General features: G+C 43.2%; 3 protein-coding genes and 1 long non-coding RNA gene across 8 annotated transcripts; 1 reads left to right on the forward strand and 3 right to left on the reverse strand.

Moving 5' to 3' along the window:
• Positions 1 to 571: 571 nt before the first annotated feature.
• On the reverse strand, positions 572 to 4,072 carry LOC117155846 (uncharacterized). Its single transcript, XM_033332290.2, has 3 exons — positions 3,970 to 4,072; positions 3,082 to 3,421; positions 572 to 2,817 (listed from the first exon to the last, which is right to left on the reverse strand). Exons 1-3 carry the CDS (start codon positions 3,979 to 3,981, stop codon positions 2,525 to 2,527), a joined length of 645 nt encoding a protein of 214 aa, XP_033188181.2. The 5' UTR covers positions 3,982 to 4,072; the 3' UTR covers positions 572 to 2,524.
• On the forward strand, positions 2,487 to 11,148 carry LOC143303073 (uncharacterized). Its single transcript, XR_013059073.1, has 3 exons — positions 2,487 to 2,851; positions 3,099 to 3,442; positions 10,730 to 11,148. It is a non-coding gene; the product is annotated as an uncharacterized LOC143303073 (long non-coding RNA).
• On the reverse strand, positions 7,008 to 10,835 carry LOC143303071 (uncharacterized). 5 transcript variants are annotated; one of them, XR_013059070.1, is made up of 5 exons: positions 10,159 to 10,835; positions 9,975 to 10,059; positions 9,779 to 9,887; positions 8,911 to 9,712; positions 7,008 to 8,835 (listed from the first exon to the last, which is right to left on the reverse strand). XR_013059070.1 is itself a non-coding variant. In XM_076620950.1 (3 exons), the coding sequence occupies exons 1-3, from the start codon at positions 9,421 to 9,423 to the stop codon at positions 8,729 to 8,731; spliced, it is 435 nt and encodes a 144-aa protein (XP_076477065.1). In that variant the 5' UTR covers positions 9,424 to 10,357; the 3' UTR covers positions 7,008 to 8,728. The 5 variants fall into 5 exon arrangements, 1 of the variants encoding a protein (XP_076477065.1); XR_013059071.1 differs by having other exon boundaries at positions 8,911 to 9,702; positions 9,779 to 9,911; XR_013059069.1 differs by having other exon boundaries at positions 9,779 to 9,911.
• On the reverse strand, positions 10,920 to 15,727 carry apd-3l (apidermin 3 like). The gene is made up of 4 exons (XM_033332397.2): positions 15,619 to 15,727; positions 12,988 to 13,309; positions 12,529 to 12,897; positions 10,920 to 12,422 (listed from the first exon to the last, which is right to left on the reverse strand). The coding sequence occupies exons 1-4, from the start codon at positions 15,628 to 15,630 to the stop codon at positions 12,268 to 12,270; spliced, it is 858 nt and encodes a 285-aa protein (XP_033188288.1). The 5' UTR covers positions 15,631 to 15,727; the 3' UTR covers positions 10,920 to 12,267.
• Positions 15,728 to 21,488: the final 5,761 nt, after the last annotated feature.

Genomic DNA, 21,488 nt, shown 5'->3' on the forward strand with positions numbered 1-21,488 from the left:
GTCTAAATTAGGGCGCATCATTTATTTCCTTTAATTCCGCGCTACCATTGTGAGCACAGCAAAATCGCAATAAATAACCTACGCTTCGCGTAATTTAAATCAACGTCCTGTGAAATGATCCCGCTTAAAACGTGAAAAAATTTCTCCCAGTGAAAGCATCAATTCACGATTTATATTTTGTGAAAACTCATTGTAATAACGAAATAAAAATTATAGGAGGGTAGAAACGTATTTTTGATACCTCTTTTATAATTGTTCCAATATCGAGTAATTTAAATTTAAAACATTGTTCGACTATTTCTAACCAGTAATTGAAACAATTATTCATCGTTTTAGTAAAAAGTCATGTGATTTAACAATAGAAAGGACTGCTTACGCTCCACAATAGAAGTGAGGTATAATTATATTGTCGGAATAATTATGAATGATACTGCACACACGCCATTCACAAACAGAAGAAATAAAGAAAAGCAGAGAAAAATAACGAGAGTACGATGCATTTAATCTTCCTTTTCAGTGATCACAAAACTACGATTGATGATCTATATTTCTCGAAGAATCGCGTAGGCTATTGATTTTTAAACGTACTTAATGGGAAGCTTTATTCATTTAATTACAACGATCTGATTGAATATCGTAAATTTTTTCGTTGTCGTGTTGCCTGTCGCAGAATGATCGGTCGAACGGAATCTAGTAACCTTTTAGAATTCGTGCAGGTTCGATGCACTGTGGTCCGTGGCGAAACGATCGATCGATGCATCACGGCGCTGCCACGATTTTCTCACGAAGACGGAACTCTCGTTCTTCGATTTCTTACCTCGGTATTAGCTAAGTCTCGTAGCTATCGCGAAATGGTTGTCTCTGAAAATAAATCTTTCCGTAGAAGCAGAAGATGTAGGTTTACGCGATTAAGTGGAGATAGTTCTCACGATTGTGCATGAATCTCGTGATAAATTCTCTCGCCTGTCAGCTCTGCTTTACATTCAGTTTTTAATGTAACCGTATTGTTTCAATCTTGTAGTAGACGTTTAAAAATTTGGATGTTATTCATGCGAATTGAAGCACTTGTGCTTTTAATACATTAAATTATCAAGTGCGCGCGAACTTATTAGGTACTTTAATTCACAATGGATTTATCGTGTATTTCGCTGAAATTTTACCCGATTATCGGTGTAATATGATCGAGTGGTTTGAACTCGTATTATGGAGAATCGGTAGCTCGAAATAAGCCACTTAAATGGCAATTGTTCAATCGTAAAAACCGAATGAAACGGCTTACAGGCGAAAAATATCGCCGTGGCTACGATCTGTGACGAGGATCAAGTCGACCTTAAAAAAGCACTCGGTAATTGTCGTGTACAGATTCCGCGATAGAGTCAGCGCTTGAAAGAACGACTTAGGAGATAACGCAGAACTCGTGTACGACCTTCGGTGAATTATGCGCGCGTGGTTCGTTAGTCTGGCTTTATTCGCTCTAGACCGCGGTACCAGCACACCTGTGTTCACTGTGATCGATCTACACACAGGTCGATTATTTTTTAAACGATGTCGCAAAGTCGAGGCAATCGTCGCGTTTGTTCGAAGATCGTCGAACCGTATCGCGAATCATACATCAAACGACATTAACCTTTACCACAACTATCGATATGTTATTCCAACGTGTCGATATCCGTGTCAACGGTTCAACTTGGCTTCGGTTTTGTCTACCCTCTGATAGTGGCCCCTTGTAGTCGGATTCCACGAATGGTTACGATGAACTAACAAAACTTCCAGAACTACACACCAGAATGATAAAGATCGATAGTGGATCGCGTAAACGCTTTTGCGATCCGTTTCGATTCGTTGTGCGGTAGCACGATCGAAGAATTTCATACGAGTGCCAGCTTGTTTATGTAGAGAAGCCGTAAATTTTATTCTTCTTGGCAATAAAAGAGTAATAAAAAATGGACGGGTTAGATACTGACACTGAGAGCAGCAAATTTGGAACGTGGAATAAATACACGTGGAGGTTCCTTTTTGCAAAGACAAAACTAGAGCGTGCATGGAATCGACGCATAATTATTTTACAGCTCGTTAAAATGGGACGCATAACGAATTTAAAGCGACGTAAAGGTTGACGACTTGTAACGATATAACTCCATTAAAGCATCGCGTGCGAGAATTTCGAGTACATAGTTAACAACATGATTAAACGTGTGTAACTAAATCGTGTATTATCGTAAGAGATCAGTTAAAGTTACGCGATAAATAGCGAGCGATCTACGAATATCTATGTTACAAACTATTTATTATCTACTTAAAAAAAAGTAAGGGTATATCAACTGTATAAAAAGTTCTTATTCGTATTGCATTATCGTTATAAAATCATAGTATCAAATGTATCGCTAACGGGGATCGTCGTGAGACAAATCTAACGATATAACGATCAGATATCGTATTGTAGTTTAACTCCGCTGATAATTCATAGAAGTGGATACGATCGAGAGATTTTTGAAGTTTTTGTTCTGCCAACAGCTCTCATTCGTTACCAATGACCGTGCCCAGTGTGGATCCCACCAAAGCCAGTTCCGTGGGTAGTAATTTTGCCAGAGGGACCAGCGATTACCACGGAACCAGCATTAGGGCCGGATACAGCGGCGCTTCCGGATTGAGGACCAGAAAGGACAGCGCCATGGGACGCTGGTCCTGCGAGAACGGCTCCATGCGATGCTGGTCCTGCTATTACCACTCCGTGACTACCGGCTCCCGCGTATCCAGAGTATCCGGCATATCCCGGATACCCGGTATAACTATAGGCTGGACCGGTGTATCCCAAACCTAGAGCGAAGTCGGATCTTTTTATATGCGATAGGTAAATATTTACCATGTTGTATTTCAGACAAATTGAGTTCGAGTTCGAGTTCGAGTTCGAGTTCGAGTTCGAGTTTGAGTTTGAGTTTGAGTTTGAGTTTGAGTTTGAGTTTGAGTTTGAGTTTGAGTTTGAGTTTGAGTTTGAGTTTGAGTTTGAGTTTGAGTTTGAGTTTGAGTTTGAGTTTGAGTTTGAGTTTGAGTTTGAGTTTGAGTTTGAGTTTGAGCACTCACCGACTCCACCGTCATAGGGGCCGCTGTAACCCTCCACGTGAGCAGGTCCGGCAACAGAAGCAGTAACAACAGCGGATCCAGCAACAGCACCAGAAACTTGAACCGGCCCAGCAACGGATCCAGAGAGTTTGGCTGGTCCTATAGATGGAGCAGCCACCATGGTCGCTCCAAGGTGAGGTCCAGCAACACTGGTTGGTCCTAAGGCGGGTCCAGCGATTGCCACTCCATGAGGATATCCGAAGTGACCCCCATAAAGTCCACCATGGTATCCACCATAAATAGCCTCTCGGCGCAGCCGCGGAGCAGCTGCGACGAGCGTGACGAGGGCTGTCAGAATTAACTAGAAATTTCAAAATTAATGGTAAGTATCGCCAAATTTATACTTAGTCAATGAGTAAATTATTTTGTGAAGATTTGATGTTTAAAATTGACGCTAAAGTCTAGTACATTCCCGTCCATGCTACGAGTTCACAGAAAGTTTCTTAAATAATCATTAAAATATTAATTTCTAATTCAACGTAATTTCGAACTAGAGAAACCAACCGAAATAAAACACATAATATAGGGTATGAGCAAACCGTTAGTCTACATAAATTCTTAAATTATTCTATCGAGATTTAGTGTTTAAAACTAGCACGCACAACTGAAAGTAATGGTGTCCAATTTAGAACTTTTCCATCCACTCAAAAACTCCACAGAGAGTTGTGAAACAGTCAATAGAATATTAATTTCCAAACAGAAACAATTTCGCAGCGCGAAGGTATTCAAAGGAAACAACACCGAAAATATAAAATCACGTTCACCAAACTGAAAGAGACTTCTGCGGTAGCGCGCCTCATGACGAGAAATTCACTGTTGCGATATTCCGATGTTCCGGGGAATACTTACGAAGGCCTTCATCTTGCCGACCGACCGATTGCTTAGTGTGCTCACAGACGACTTGGTCGGACTTTATATACTGCTTCAGGATCCCGACCGCGCCCCTAGTTGATCCCTTCAAATCATATCCGCTGATGGTACAGTCTGAGCCATTGTGCAAGAAGGTCAGCATCCGGCACACCCACCCTCGGGATGCTGAGTCCTTTGACTGACCTTCAACGGCCATTCATTGTGAAACTATCGCTTCCACTGGGGAAGCATATCGTCGGATTTTTTCCTCCTTTGTCCTTCTTGAAACAAAACTGCTACTTCGTTGAATTCTTTTCTTTGTCGCCTTTCATCGATTCCCTGTTTCATCAAACGATTCAGTTTCACGAAGGAAGCATCCGTTTCTTCGCTTTTTTAGGCTATGGTTACAGTGGATACGTATTCTAACGAATTGTCGTTCTAATGAATGAATCATCTGCAGATTGAGATGAATCTATTCATGAGAATCTATAGAATTTCAAGGAGAAAGCATCCATTTTCTCGTTTCTTTAGGTTACGGTTACAGTGGGTGCATGTGCTGAAATGTCTCAAAAATGCATATACTCATAATAATCTATATATGCATTTGATTGTTTTGAAGAATGAAACGCTCAAAAATCAAGATGTATCGTTATTGGCGACAGAAGTCGGTCATGACGTTAAACGTGAAATAGATTTATCGTGTTCGCGTCACGATTCCTTTTTACGGAGAGAAACTTGGTAACTAAAAGGACCGTCTTTCGGCGAACGGAACTTTTGATATTCACCCGGGGTCTCCTTTGTGTCGACGAGGCAAAGTTCGATCGTTTCGTTGCACGTCGTAATGGGATCGGGCGTTTCGTGCGGCGATTCGTGAGAACCTTTCGTCTTCGGGAATCTCGGGGTCATTCGACTTGTTCGACTGGTAAAATACTTGCTCCATTAAACGGTATGGTTTAGAATGAATCGACGTAATTTTTTGGTAGGGAATTGTTTTATATAGATGAACTTTTGTATAAGATGAAAGTGTGTCTGCTCCTTTGGGAAGACGAATGGCCGTGGTTGATATCGACGCACGTTCAGGAACAAAGGAATCGATTAGGCGGACGCGAAAGCGCTGTAATTAGCGTAATTTGCGATTTCTCCAGCGATAAAGGGGACGAATGGCAGGTAACCGTTGGCGAACAGGCGTGATCTTCAACCTACGGTGTAATTGGCCTGAATGTTTCAAGCGTACCAACATCGCTCCTCGTAATTATCGTCTTATATACTGCGTCAATTAGTCCTTTGGTCTCTCATGTTCCATCCTGTCACAAGTACTTACGGTATAAATTAAGGCTTAACACAAAGCTTACGAAAGACCCGTATTTATCCGATTTTATATCGCCTTTTCGAATTCTTCGAATAATTTGCGTAATTCATCGATTAACTCTTGACCTTAGACTCGTATCGATCTCATCTAATCGTATGTTTCCCAGTGGAAAATTAGTGGGCGATTAGTCGCGTCAATCGGCTCTTTTGTCTCCCATTTTCCATCATGCCACAAGTCCTACGCTGCAAATTAAGAAATAACACAGAACTTACGAAAGATTCTGTCACATTTATCAGAATTGAATTGCCTCTTTGAATTCCTCGAATAACTCGTGTTATTCTTTGATCAAATTCTCGATCTCAAGCGCGTATCTTCTAATCGTATGTTTTGTAGTCGAAAAGTGGTAGGCGGTTAGCCGCATCATCCTGGCCGATGAAGTAACCGATCGGTTTGCGGCAACAAGTCGAGCCCTCGCATTATGGGTGGGAAAGAGTCACGTTCTCAGGGATTAATACGGTTTTCTGTGGTATGTACCGCCTGCAGACGAAGCTTCGGAGCATGAGCGTGTCGAGTCGAACGTGACCTTTATGCCACCGTGGTCGCGGAAAAAGGTGCGATCTTCGTTGCTCCAATTATCGCACGCCGATCGATATACGGTTTTGTTCCTCTCGAATTGGTCCACGCTCGAGTAATCCATGCAAACCACGATACTTGTGTATCGCCGCATGGCAAACAGGCGTTTCACCCTCGAATCTTCGATTACATTATTCCCGTTCCATTATTCTCGAGCTTTCTGCGGAGAATCGTGTGAACCGTGGTTCTTCTGTTTATCGTCCTAAGAATCGTTAAATTTGCAGATATATTAAATAACATGATATCACTTGATTTTTGTTTTAACTTTATTTAATATGCCGGAAATTCAAATAGATGTATTCAAATAGATAATATGTATACAATACTATTGACAAAGTAGCGAAATATATCACTTATTGATCTTTGCATTCATTCCATGTCACGTTCAAAGTTTCCATAGAGAGGTCATCACTCATTCTCTGTAGCAATTACGTCGTCTCGCATCTCTTCCCATTGGGGTGACTACCCTAATTTCCACGAAACTTATTGCTAAGCCTTAAACGATACGTATAGAACGATCTTTGTGCTTTCAATCATCTAAATTCAAATTAGAAACTTCTCTAAATTACCAAAAGCCTATTTTTACGTTTATTCAGCAAAAATAATTTGTAAACAGATTATTTTGTTATCTTGTCTTATATTATCATGAACATTCTTTTTGATGCAAAAAGTATCCTATGATTTCAATATTTACATTTGTTGTCAGCACAAAAATATTGACACGTAACAGAGTATAACGATATCTATGGTAACAATATATAGAAGCATGTAATCGATTTTGATATTGGTCACGGGACGATTTGCATGGTGGTGCGGTTCTAGAAATTTGTAGCCCCGCGATGCGATCAAGGAGGAACGGCCGAGATTGAACGTGATCAATGCTAATGGTGAGACTGACATTTGCAGTCATTGTCTGTGCCACGATGTAGACGCAATGCATCGGAATTCTTATGAGAGCAGAGCAGTCTACTGGCGTCCGATTCTCGCGTCGTTCCGCTTCAAGTGGATACGTGTCCGAATCGTTTCCAATTTAGGGTCGTTCCATATATAATGAAATATCAGGCATGAAAGGTTATCTAATGGCAACGAAACAAAATTCTCACATCTTACTTAGCTTTACTTCTTACAATACCAGTTTCTAATAATAGAAACTATTACAATAGCACTTTGCTTATCAGACGTTCGATCGGAAGTTCATCTCGTAGATCTACGTAGAGTAACAATTAAAACAGAGGATCGTTTAATGAAGTCGTTGGATGAAACCATCTTAAGCCATTAATCTATGAAATTAGACGAAGTTGCTGTTCGAGTTTGATCTCGAGTGCAATCAAATGACGGATACTCAAAGCGCAGGCACCTAAGAAGCATCATAGAAATCGTGATTTCGTTCAATGAGACTGTCAGAATCTCATCAGAGGCTCAATGACGAAATGACCTTGGCCGCAAAACCCGAGCTCTCGAGCCTCGAGTTAGCAGATTCTTCTGGGAACTTGTGTAGGAATCGCACACCCCCGAGAGTGAAAGGACCACGCCTGATCGCGCTTAACGATTCGTGCTGCATCAGCGTCTCCGTCCCTATCCTGTTGGCGGGAATTACGAAACCTGTGATTTAACAGCCTTTCCACTTCTTACCCACTTTCTACTTCTTTCCATTTCAACTTGAGCTAAAATCGCGTGAAATATGACGTTTATCTGTTGGTTTTGAATTTGGGGATTTTATATAATAAAAGTCGGTGATCTGGTTTGAGTTTGAAATATGATTCCAGTTTTATCTCGTCGTTCTAAAAGATTTTTAATGGGGCGATTCACTAAACGGAGATCTCAGTTAAATGAATAGTTCCAGTGCATGGAGCGCTCAGAATACTTGTCTCGGTAGTCGTAATCTTGACGTTTCGTCTTGAAGAAGATAAAACGGCCGCTTTATCGACTTCATTCTACGGTCCACAGTTTATGCCCATTCTACCATTTTAATAAATACTTCATGGCACGTTTCTGTATTTCGTTCTTTGCCTTGACGATTTTTCTCTGTTTCATTTCCTTTTCTTTTTGCAACACAACAAATACGATTAATTTTTATCAATAACATTACCAACATGTAGCTTGCAACATTGTTCGTTTCTTAAGAATAATAATAAAGTTAATTTTGTTTAATTAATTAAAAAGTAAAATTAATTAATGAATAAATACAATGAAAAATCTTATCAATTACCAGGATAATATATATGCAAGCGAAGTGTCGTAGAACATATACATTGTATGAATATAAATCTCTGATAAAAATTCATTTTTGTATCTGAGGAATCGCAGCAAACACCCTACAACAGAAGACTTGGTAAGAGAGACTGTTTATGGCCTATACAAATGTTTCATTTTAAAGAAACGTTCCCACTTGTTCTAATCTCATTTTAACGGAAATAAAACGATCGATAGAGATGCTTAAACTGTCAGCACGGTGTCGAAAGTAGTCTTCGCTTAGCCTAATCTAGCTAACTAGATTAACATCACAATTTTCTCTTGATTTTATCTCATTTTATCTGTTCAAAAAATCGGTCATCCTTTCATGTTAACCAAATTGAATGCGAAGGAAACATTGTAAAGCTTCTTAAAAATCCCATCTTCTTCTTCCGCTTCTTCTTTAGAAATATGAGCCACGTGCTCATGCTCGAGACGGTTATGGGCAGTGGATGAAAAGATATTTCCCCATCTAGAAGAGAAACGAATAGAAGAACCGAGTAGAAAAGATTATGGAGTAGTTACCTCGCGTTTTGCTTTCTTCGCCAGATCGACATCCGACTTTTTCGTCCCCCAGAGCAAATTTTACTGGATTCCGCGGGTTAGCACGCACCCAATGGCTTTTATTTTATTCACGGTCAACTGCAGACCACTGGAAGCTTCGCCCACCGAGTCCCGTGCCGCTTGCGAATCTGGAAGAGATTTAAAGACTTTTCAGTCGCGGTTAAAGCCGTATTTGTGGCCAAATCGACCTGAAAAGTCCGAACCTCTTCGCCAAATATGATGGGTCAGCACCGGTCGATCAGCTTGAATGCCTGCTTGATCTAGATCGACCCTTGATCCCGAAACGCGGATTCCTAAGTTCTCTTCAACTACGTGAACCGCTTCTTTCGCCGGTCTTCTACGGAATTTCGTTTCTTCAGCGTATATTCTAACCACAATGGAAATGAAGAGCCTCGATTGATCGTCTAAAAGGCCGTGACTGCAAAAAAGGGGGTAGAAAATTGTGTTGAATTCTGATGTATCGGGGGGTTTCTCAAACCTTTCGTGAGATTCCAGCGATCTATTTCGATTTCGAAGCTCAGTAGTTTGTTCGTATTAATGAGGAACTTTCTTCTTTTTCGTTTTTTTTAAATTGATAGTAGAAGAAACTTATAACTAACTCACCTTTTCAACTTTGAACCTTTATGATGTGTGGTTATCTGGATCGTCAGATTTTCTACTAGACATTTATCTATGAGAATATTTGAAAGGTATGATGCACAGTGAATCGATGACATCGTTATTGTGATACTTCGACTTACGTTTCTTACGATATTCCTACTTGTTTCGATTGACTAACAGAAGCAGGAGCTGGGGAGTACTTCGGTTCCAATTTTCTGAAATATTCTGGATTTCCAATCATTTTAACGTCAAAGTTTGTTCGAGAGACTGTCTTCCTTCATCTCCTCGAAATGTTGTTTGCAGTATCGCCGTTGGCTGGATATCGTGCTACAAAGCGTGTCTTATCCTTTTGTACCACCTAATGATTCGTGCACAGTTCACGAATGGAATGATCTCTGTAATGGACTAACCAAATTGCTGTATGCCAAGTGTCGTAGCGTTACAAAGACGATCGTCGCAGTTTAGAGTTACCTTTCTGACACCGGTGTAACGAGGTTTGCAAGGTAATTGGTCCGTTTTCGCTACGACCACAGAAACTGATGGCGAATTCAACACTCCCTTTCGAAGTCCTCGTGGCCAACTTACGTTTTCGGAATTCGAAATTCTGTATTTTGAATGCTATTTAGAAATTGAAAATCGGAATATTTGATAACTATATAATAAATACCTGTGATAGGTGAAGTTTCGAAGTAGCAGTGTTTGGTAACAGCCTTGGAAGAGTCCGAAGTTCCACGTGGAGCTCGCAATGCAAACTAAAGACATCAAATGAAGATTAGCACCATAAAATTCGCCCCATACACGATGTCTATTATTCACAGCTGTCAGCGCGTTATTAAACTACCATTACGTACCGTTGACGCTGTCCATTCTTACATCACGTCGGCAAAGTCATTTGTTCCACGCGAATTAACTTAAGCGCAATCATCGACGGTAGCATACAGTGTTTTTCGTGTTTTGCTTTGCTGATGCGGTAAATATGAAAACAAATATACATGCACGAGGATGAAGATTTCGTTGACACGCGATGTCATTAACTAACGTTAAACGAGCAATTTCGATTCGAACGTTGAACTTTCTAACGAGTGGACGACTCTTGACAAATCCATCGTTAGCAAACCGTAGCCGAACGATCGGTAAACGATGGCCGCAGCAACAGGCGGTCGATTCGGAATTTAGTGTTTCGTTGGAATCTGTCTCCTTTAACATTCCGAGGGAAACATAAAAAAAGGGAATCAACTTTAGCTCGACTCTTAGAGGAGTATTTAGATATCTTGCGAATTACAGAAGGGGTTGAATCGTTAGTCTAAATACTTAATCTTATCATACTCGGTGGCAATGTCTTGATAGCAATCGATTTTTAGATTCTTGCTCCCTTTGATTTCTTTATATCTATGCAGAGATCTTTCTTTGTTTCATGAATAGGACGAGGCAAATAATCCAATTTTGACTGCATTAAATCACGATCAGATGCTCAATTCGTACAAGAGATCCAAAGTTCAATTGGAATTCGTTGTCTTTACTCTCAACGCTGTTGAGCTACTTACTTTAGCGAGGAATGGAACGATCGCTAAAGGGGGTGAGTTTAGGGATGATCGAAGGAAATAATCAAGAGTGAGTTTTAAATACTGATGCTTTATTTTATATAAAGTATTGTATAAATGTATAAACGCTATAAATATGTGGTATCTATCTATGGTGGTGGTGGGGTGCTAGTCGTGATCGCAAAGAAAGGGTATGACGAGGGCGGGCGGGGTCGGGGGCCGGCAGCGGCGCGCCATCTATTTACATTCATTCACTCACGGGAAGGGCTGACCTACCATAATCTACCGGTCTCTCTCTTTCACTAACATATAACACGATTATATAATATATGTGTAGTGTGTGTATATATACGAGTACACATATAGCAATAGTGTGTGTGCGCGCGTGTGGCAATGTGTTCATATATATATATACGCGAAGGAAGTAGTAGTAATAGTATGTATACATGTATATATATATAAAGAGAAAACATATATGCGCATGGACGAGTAATGTAATAATAATATGTATGCTTGAGTGCGGCAGTGAGTATAACAACTTGTGAGATCGTGACGCGATCATATGATCGTTCACGGCTCATCGGAAGAGAGAGAAAAAAAGACAGAGTAGTAAATATGTGTGAAGAGCGGCGGCCTTACGGATGGTGGAAGACGTAAGAGAGAAAAAAAATATAAAGAGAGTACTGCCGGAGCAACGGTGGGTGTTCAGAAAACAGAACAGACCCAGTTGGTCCAACGACGAAGCGCCAAAGCTTGTCCACTTGCTGGGTCCATGACGGAGCAGCCGGGTTCAACGTGCTTGCGTTGACTCTGTGTTCTGGCGCGGTGGTTCAGGTGACGTCAACTAGAAAACTTGGACGTGGCTCGATGCGTTGCCGATCGTATGATACGGGCTCGTCGTGTAGATCGCGACTAAGATGTCCAGATGTCGCGGTGTTATTGCAACCGTGGCTGGCAATCACGGCTTCGTTCGACTTCCTCCGTCGCGTTACGCGGATTTGATGAAAGAAGAAATTGACTAAATTTTACCCGTGCCTCGTCTTACGATGGGGACGAGTCGCGTTGTCGACGAGATGAGGATGAGACGAGACGAGAACCGCGGATCACGAATGGCCGTGGCCACGGTGTACACTTTACCGAGATCTGAACCCGTGATCCTTGATGGCTGAGACCAGCATGCCGAGCTTTCAACTCGCGCTTTTCACCGTGTTTCGATATATACCGACTGGATTTGTGATTAGAATATTCTGACTATATACCGACTACACCACTAACGCCGGCGCTATAACCATGTTCCTAGATTGGACGAAGCTTTGGGAAGAAGACGTTGAGCGCGTTTGAGGATCGTTTGAGACCGGTAAGTGACTGTGGTGGGTATGCCGCCGTCGCCGAGCCGAGATCGCTGGGGCTTTAGAACGTCTAGTACTTGCCAAGTGCCGCGGGGATGATAGCTCCGTGAGAGCCGAGTCCAGCGTGGATGGCGCCAGATGGTCCGTTGATCACAGCAACACCACCGTCGTGTCCGCCAATTCCAGCGCCGATTCCGGCACCACCACCCACAACAGCGATGGCACCTGAAAACACCAAATAGCTTGGTAAAATATATGTTCCAACTCCTTCGTTCCTATATCATATATCATTGTTGCTTCTTAATGTCGATCATTCGACCGGAATACAGACCAGCACCACCGAGTCCGAGTCCAGCACCACCGAGACCACCAGGCGCAGCAGCGGCGGCAGAGCCAGAGCTACCGTCGTCACCGTTGATGTTGCCACTGCCAGCATAGAAGGATACAACTCCCACAGATGGTCCTACCAAGTTGGCACTACCTTGGGACGGTCCAATGAGGGTGGAGGTACCAGCAGAAGCACCCACGGAGGTGAATGGACCAGTAGCAGGTCCTACGAGACCAGCTGGGCCGGTACGAGGTCCACCAACGTTCTTGGCACCTTCTTGGGGTCCTACGCTGTCAGATGGTCCACTCTGGGGTCCAACGTTAGCCTTGGGTCCTTCAGCAGGTCCAATGTCAGCCCTGCCTCCGATCACTCCTGCTCGACAGAATAAAAGGAATCCCGGTGAACGACTGTCCCTCTCGTGGTAATTCTTCTTTACGTTCAATTCCACGACGAGTTACGCACCACCAGAGACAATCTGTTGAACACCAGCAGCACCAGCCGCCGCCGCGGATCCAGCGGCATAGCTGGCACCGAGAGCTGAGGATCCCAAGCTGGACGCTCCTTCTTGGAGAGATCTCGCGCTACCAGCACCTGCTGCAAGTCCACCGGAGAGACTAGCACCTCCGCCGACTAGGCCAACTCCAGCGATGCCTCCTCCAAGACCAACTCCGAGGCCTCCACCAACTCCAAGGCCGCCAACGCCATGACCTCCAGCAAGAGCAATGCCAGGTCCATGTGCGATTCCGGCACGGGCCGTTGCTACTGCTAGACAGGCGAACACAACCTGCGACCAGGTAAGTTCCGGTCAGTATCGCTCGTTTCTCGTTATACGACCAATTTGTTTCTAAGCTATTGTTCGTTTCGTAGCGTTACATTATGTGTCTATGTAGGTAAGTTCGTGAAAGGTGTACGCGTGGCACGGCAATATCGCGAAGTGAAATCAGCGAGGAAGGAAAAACGAAAACGAACGAAGACGAACTATCCTCAGCGCTGGTTTACGGAAGCAACGTTCGACTATCGCCGTGAATTCAGACTCTCATTGACTTGGCACCGATTACCACGTGCCCCGTTGTAACATAACCGCGGCTTTCACTTTCGATACTCGCTACACGCTTATAGACTGGCCGCGCGCGCGGCGTTCCGCGGCATCGGGAAACGATTCCCGGCACCTGGGAAAACGTCGTCCCTCAACGCGATCGCCTTTAAAGCGTGAAAGCTACGATGTGACTAGTTTTTGCCTCGTTTAATATCAAAGTCCGAAGAAACGATAACCGGATGGAAGTCGAGCGTGAAATTTCGCAACGTTTTACGTCCGTCGATATCGTAACGACTGCGTGTTGTTGGGGAAAATGCGATCTCGAGACATAGTGTTGTAACGTTTCGCAATTCCAAATAATACCGGACCTTCCTCGAAAGTTCTCCGTTATCCACAATGAATTCTTTTTGCCACGCTTGAAGTAAATATCAGAGAAAGAAATTTCTTTTTAGTTCCATTTCATAAAAGAAAAACCGATCTGCTCGCGTTTTATGCAATCGCGTATTATTCCAACGTAATCCGTGTAATGCGAATCGACATTCGTAATTGATCGACGAGCAATGTCTCCTGGAAATCGCGAGTTACAAACACGGTGAACAGATGTTACTTCTTTTTAGAAATCGGCCGAAGGCGCAATTTCGAGTTAACGCGAACCGATTATTTCCCTCGGCCATTTTTCTTACCATTACTAGAAACGACCGGTTCTCGAGCATCGTACCGCGAATCGATCAGGACCGTAGCTTCGAAACGAGGAGAAAATCAAGCGAAACAGGCTGAGAAGAGATGGAAAACTCGACCGTTTAAGTCGACAAAAAAAGAACGCGTTTACGTGCGTGTGACGGAAGTTGGAAAATCGGTTGAACGACGCGTCACGCCCAAGCTCTCACGAGTGTTGCACTTAAACGAGTGCACCGTTGCCCTGCCATTATGCATATCTAACGACTTCGCGAAACTTTCACATCCCGTTTACATGGAACCGTGGCAATCCGTGTGACGTGGTCGACCGAGCGTTCTCGCGACCCAGCGATCGGAAAACGACCGAACCCGATGTGTTGTTTCGAAACCGAACCGGTACTTTGCATAGATCGTTTACGATCGTTCGAGATTTATGAAATCGCGTTGGCGAGAATCGTTAGAGCTAGTTACTTCTACGAATTAATCGCAGGGAACTTAATTGCGTTCGAAGAAACGACGCGCAACCGGTAGAGTTAATGAGAATCGATCGAGCTAATTTGGATTCGCTTTCAGGTTAAAAATCGAACGATGGATAAAGTAGGCAAACCGAGAAGGAATTCGGCGAGCCGAGAGAACGATGACGAACGGTATTCGTGAATGAAGATGCACCGAGAATAAAACCGGTCGCGGGTTCGGTTGCTCGCTGAATGACGATGATACTATTACAACCGGTTCCACGGTCAGTGTACCGTACAACGAGACTTCTTGCCGCATGAATGGAGCGCGTAAGAAGGACAAAGTCGATTCGTGTACTCTGGTACCACGGAGCAAGCAGGACGAGACCGTTCGAGCCGTGACATTGAACGTCGACAGTTTGGTGCCACGAAGTCTGACTGCAAGCGAGGAGCTTTCGAACTTCGACTTTCCACGGATTTCGACTGGCTTACGGATGAAAGGTTCCAATTAAAGCGATTTATCGTTGACTCTATACCGCTGTCACCGATGTCACGAATAATGTCTCGGGTAAAGAGCAGTGCTCGAGAGCGTGCTCGCGAGTCCCAAGCGGCTTATTCTAGCGAATCGATTCGAGAAAATGAAGCAAAAGGAAAATTTAGATGCAGACTTCGAAATCTTGTGAATTGGAAATATCTCGTTAAACAGCTACTTTACGTACAATCACTAGATGGATCGAATTCAAAACCGCGAGTTGTATAGAAAATTCGCTGATTAACTGGAAGGAAGGTGCGAGTAGACCGAGAACACGATCCGAAATATTATATCGAAGAGAATCGCGAACAACTCGATCGAAGAACTCGAACCCGATACTCGGATAACCGATCGAACACCCCACGAAAATCACCAACCCTGTGGTGGATACTCACAAAGGCCTTCATGTTTGGTGTGTGTATGGTGGGCTAGTAGTCCGGTGAATGACTGACTTGGGCCGGGCCGGCGGGCCTTATATACGCCTAACTCTACTCTGGCTACGCTCCACAATCACCATCCTTTCGAAAGCAAGGCGCTCCACCACCCTCCCCCCAGAAAAACTATAATCCACGTCGTACCAGCGGCCAGCATAGACCGAAGGTAGTCCCACCAGCTGGTTTAGGGACAGGCAGGGGGTTCCCCCTTGCCACCTCGCCGATACAGAGGTTGCACGTTGTAGGTTGTTTGCGGGTATTCCACGGGCTTCGTCCATGTCTAACGGCCGAGAGAGCAGCCTCCTACTCCACCCGCCCCACCATCTTGGCCTACACACTCGGCATCCACACGCCAGGCCACACCAAGTGCAACACCAGGCACCACCCGGGTTACCTGGTCACCTACGATATCTAACTCTCTCGTGTCCAGGCGTGGTGCACGACGTATATCACAGATCGCGCTAACGAAACAGCTGAACGCTGACTTATGCGACGAGATCGTTCGGTGCAATTGTTCGCTTCTTTCCGGTCATATACAAGGCACAGGTGCAATAGGGATGATTCATTAGCAATAATGCCCTAACAATGATGACCCTTTCGGCAGATTAACAGCTGGGCTCTGTTCGTAATAATTTACTAATAATATTAGTGAATCGGCAGGTGACATATTGTGCATTGCACTATTTTGTATATTGCCCGATTTCTAATTTGTAAAATTTCGTAAGATCGATAGATTGGATTATTTTGTCATCGAACTTTTACTGCATATTTGATAACTTATGACCAATTAATTCGACTAATAATATTAATTGCATAGTGCAAAAAAGTCCTGATAGAAGGTCTATGCAAGATCATTTTTCTCATTTGCGCTGCTTGTTTCGTGGATATATTGATATCAATTTAATCGATACATTTTATCATTCTGTTAGATACATACGTATGCTTTGATCCTTTCGTGATAAAGATTGGAATTATTTTCGCTCATGGAAGATTACTTGCATGGGCTATTTGAGAGCAGTAAATTTGACAAGAAAGTTTCGCATGACGCAATTGGAAAGTAGTATGATGTGTATTTGTCGTTGAGGAAAGTCAGATCGATCAGCTGTTCTGTACATTACAGCATAAGCATCCATCTTTTACAGCGCAGTTTGAACGTTATAATGACAACACAGGGATACTAAAAAGCATGGGCTGGCTACGTGCTCTGGAAAGCGAGCAGACATTCCGTTAACATAGTCGCAGGAAGTTTCGATTGCAAAAGCGAGCACGGATTTAGCCCTGAAACGCATGCAATTTCTCACGATCTCTCGTTCAGAGTAAAAGCGCGATATTGCTGCGCGAAGATCGTCTCAAATTGAAATTCGCGAACGTGATCATCCAGCAAGCGCGAGGATGGCATCCGATAATTGTCTTGGAGCACGAGTGGCTATTAAACGGGAGGAGTTTCATCGTTTTTGCAAATGGAAAAGATAAGAAGGGGCAGAAAATCAGAAAGAAAGGCGAGAAGGTGGAGAATAGCGGATCTAAGAATGGTGACGCGTCGACTCGAGATTATGACCCGCTCGTTACGCGAAGACGAGGAGCCTCGCTCGCATCGAAAAGGAGTTTCACGTTAGTGGCAAACGTGAAACGCTTTAAAGAGTTGGAATTATGGGCCGTTGAATGGCCTTAAGAAACCTGGATTCTTTTCTAAATAGATTGCCTGCCGTCGTGCGCCGCCGTCGCTTGTTACTTATTACCTCAACCTACTAATTCCAGCTGCCACGGTGCATAATGCGAGAATCTGGAAATAAGATCGAGCCCGTGAGGGTTGCCTTCCATTATGCTCGGCGATTTTGAATTACGCCAATGACCCGTTTTAAACGAACTTCGCGAGCGAATTTAACCACGACAATTTAAGCTTTTCGTTAGCGTTAAATACCTTATCTCGTATGTGTTCGTTAGAACGAATATTTCGAGTTCGTTGCACTTGCATCACGCAAATCTATACATTTACTTATTTGGCTTTCCGTCCACCGAATTCCCGACCGAAAGAATTCGATATTAGATATGTTCCAATATTTATGGAATGATTGTTTTTACCTTTATTTTTCAATATTAACGAATAATAGTAGAAAACCGTTAAGCCAGCCGTTAAAACGAGCAATATCGGCATTCGTTTAATTATAGGGTGAAATTCAGCTCGTAAAAGTGGCCCATTGTCGGCCTGTACAGTTTTTATGCAATTTTAACGACGTAATTCTGCGACGCTCGTCTGGATCATCCGGTGGCATCGATCCCATGTTCAGTGTTACCGAACAAAGAGAAGACTTCTCTTCGTCTGGCTTCTATCTGGAAGTTCCCGGCGATATATTTACAAAGATAACATTATGCCGGTCTTCTCGCGAGCCCGATCTACATAATTGTGCAACCGTTGATCAGCAATCCCACCGCTGTTTACCAAAGAAAAATCGCTTGTCTCTGCCATTGTTGATGAAACGCCATCACAATGGAACGGTGGTTCGATAAGCAACTTTCCTTGGGTCGTATGCTATTACGCCCTCTCATCGTGATTCAATGTTAACGGAGGAATTGGATTAAGATAAAAGGAAAAATAAACATATTTGCGTAGGAAAATGGGTAAAACAGACGAGAGGAGAGAAGAAAATGAAAATGAAAAAGGAAAGCGAGGGACGATCCTGGGAAAATGGCGAACACAGGATGACTTAATCTCGCCGTTGAGGAAGGTTAGGACGCGAGGCTAATTAAATGAAATCTAATTAAAGCCTGGTTTCGGAATGATTCCTCGGCCGTACGTATTACGGCCGGCTAGTTTCCCGGCTCGCGCGAAGTGAAAGCTATTATATTATTTGGCGTCCGCGAAAAATCTGCCGGTCTACCGCGAAAGTGGCCCGTACCGCCGTATCTTTTCTCGTCAGCCCTGACCGGTTTCGAATATATAAAAGCGATACGGCTGCTGGCTGTCAGCTCTTTCTTGACCACCCTCGAAACGGTAGCCTGATCGATTGCCCTGCCACTAAGTTAATTAGACAGGCGTGTCTGCCATTATTTCCTCTTTTAACAGTCGATCGGTTCATTTGTCGATCGATAGATCTTTGCAGACCTGTTCCGATCATCCTGTAGATATAAATCGTGTTCCGATCGTACTCTAAACGTCATCGAGAGTTATGCAATCGCGAAAAATAGCGTAGTATATAGCCGAAGGATAAAGGAAGAAAGTCAGGTGGACAGAAAATCGCGCGATCGGTTAGATTATTTAACGAACGGTGCACTATTGTGCAATCGTTCGTTTTTCTTTCGTTCACGGTGTTACGGTTGAGTAATAACGTTCGCAGTCTATTAATTGTGCGTTTATTGGAACCTTTACGTTCCATCACGATCAAGAGAAAGACACGTAGTTTCTGACCTCGTTTCGGAATTTATCCGGCGTTTTTCGTCGAATCGATATCCATTTGCCTAGGATCGATCGACGATCGATTGCCTGAACACACCAGATCGCGCGCCTACGTTCCTCTGATAAAGCCACTTTCTCGAAGCCCGTGAATCGAATCGAAACTAAACTACGCGTTCCTTTAGCAAGGCACACTATCCTGTCGCTGTTCGCCTCTCGAACGAGGACAAATATCCAATCTATTGGACATTTATATCCATAGAACGGCAATGTTCCTTTTCTCAGGTGTCGTTACCGTGTGCGAGCGCGCTCGTGTAACTAATAACGACCAGATTCCAGTCGATTCCATTAATACGGCTGCTATTTCCTCTTCATTCGCGAGTTTCCACGTAAAAATCGACTTTCGTGCGATGCATTGTATTACCTCATGCGATGCAATTAAATTTCGTTCGGCTGTGGGTGCTTCGTTGTGAAATCCAACGTGTACGGAACGGTGACGAGTGAATTCGAGGGAAAAACCGTAGCGTTTCTAAATGTAGAATATACACTTGTAGTTGGAGCTCCTTTTGTCGAGGCTGATCCCGTCTCTGGTGAACTTTGGTATCGAGGTGCAGTCGCGAATACGAACTACACCATTGCCACCGCCATACTCGTACATTGGTCCGTACCAATCGGAGCGTGTCCCTTTCTCTACGCTGCCTGCGGACCTTAACACGACCCACGGTATAGTGCACCCTTATGTCGAAATTTCCAACACCGAACGGGGCGCTTAGAATAGTTGGGACGTTGCGACCTTGGCGACAAGGTTGAGATCCTACCTGCCTATAATCTCTAAACAAAACATCGTGTCGAAGCTTTGTAATAGTGGATCGATTTTTACGACTGTCCAGAGTTCATTATATTCTCGATTCTGTGCCGAGTGACACGAAAGTAACGCAAACATTTGTCTCCAACCATCGTTATAACCATTCGTTATAGAATTTTCTTACATATTTTATTAATTACAATATTATTTGCAGCAAATGGTATTTGGATAAATCAGGTTCTACTGTATTTTTGACTAATTCCATTTCCGAGTCTATATATATAAAGCTTAAGTTTACGTTATTTTCGTATCGCTCTGTATATCACAAAGAGCGCAAAAACAAGCTCTGTTCTTTGGCGGCGTTCTTCCACGGAGATCTTCATCGGAAGAGACTCCACTCCGATAATAAGATGCGACGATGCGACACCCGGACAATGACGCGCACTGCTAGCTGTGATGCGCTCGCGTCTGCTCGGATTTTTATGTAACACGAGGATGTGAAACCGGAGAAATTTTCACGGCGAAGCGGTGTATCCGTGGGAAAAGCGAGCTCGTTCCGCACGAGCCGCGACGACAACGGATGGAAGTCTACGTGTACGGATGCTTGTAGCCTGACGCGGTTGATGCGTCGCGGCCACGTCTGGACGCACGTGTCGTCGCGTGCTTCCCATTCTACTTCGTCCCACTTGCCTGTTTCATCCGAGTTCAAGTCGTACCAACGTCACATTGCACTTGCGCGATCGATTTCAAGGAATTAATTTTATTAACGTCGTTAAATCTGTCTAACAGCATGAAAAGCTTCATAATCAAAGGTATAGACGTATATGTTTTTAATAGGATTAGTGTTACTTTTTTATAGGATTCTCCCGATGAAATTTCAAGAGCAAAGGATAAAGAAGATTTGTATGCACCTCGTAAAATTGATTTCGAGGAATTAATGCGATTAACATTATTTATGTTATCCAGAAATAGGGAAAGCTTCGTCATTAATAGTCTGAGAAATACATTTTTGTAATTTCATTGTGCTTTACAATGTGACCTCTGATGGAATTTCACAAAGTAGATTAGAGGGTAAAAGACATTAGTGAGGAAATTGAAGGTGTGTTTGTAAGTGGAAGGTTGATAACAGTGTTCGATACGCTACCTCCATTCACAAAGCGAGAGCAGGAAAGTTTGACGTAGTCTGAAATCCGACGCTTATCTCGACCATTAAAGGTTAAGGTGCGGAATATAACATTCACGAGTGTTCTTGATTGCCTAACGCCTTCTTATTTTTTATCCTTTTTGCTAGGTACTACCTACTTATCTATTTACATACAGGTACAGTTACTAAACGTTTGCACATAACATTTCTACAATAACTGTACAGAATTTTAATTCATTCATGGGCGAGTGAATTTTGTACGAAATTATATAACGAAATTGGTCCATTATGAATAACCGTTGTAACATTTGACAATCTATCACGACATGAAAATTATTCCATCAATGAGGAAACGCTATTAAATGGGCGATAATGGCATTTCGATAATGTAAATGCAACGGTGCGCTCGTTTATACCAACACGCATCGAGCACGACGGATAGATTTATTAGCAACAAGTTTCACCCTTTTATGTAATTCGTGTGCTAGCTT

This window comes from Bombus vancouverensis, chromosome 8, assembly GCF_051014615.1.
Source record: "Bombus vancouverensis nearcticus chromosome 8, iyBomVanc1_principal, whole genome shotgun sequence".
In the NCBI taxonomy this organism is placed as follows: domain Eukaryota; kingdom Metazoa; phylum Arthropoda; class Insecta; order Hymenoptera; family Apidae; genus Bombus; species Bombus vancouverensis.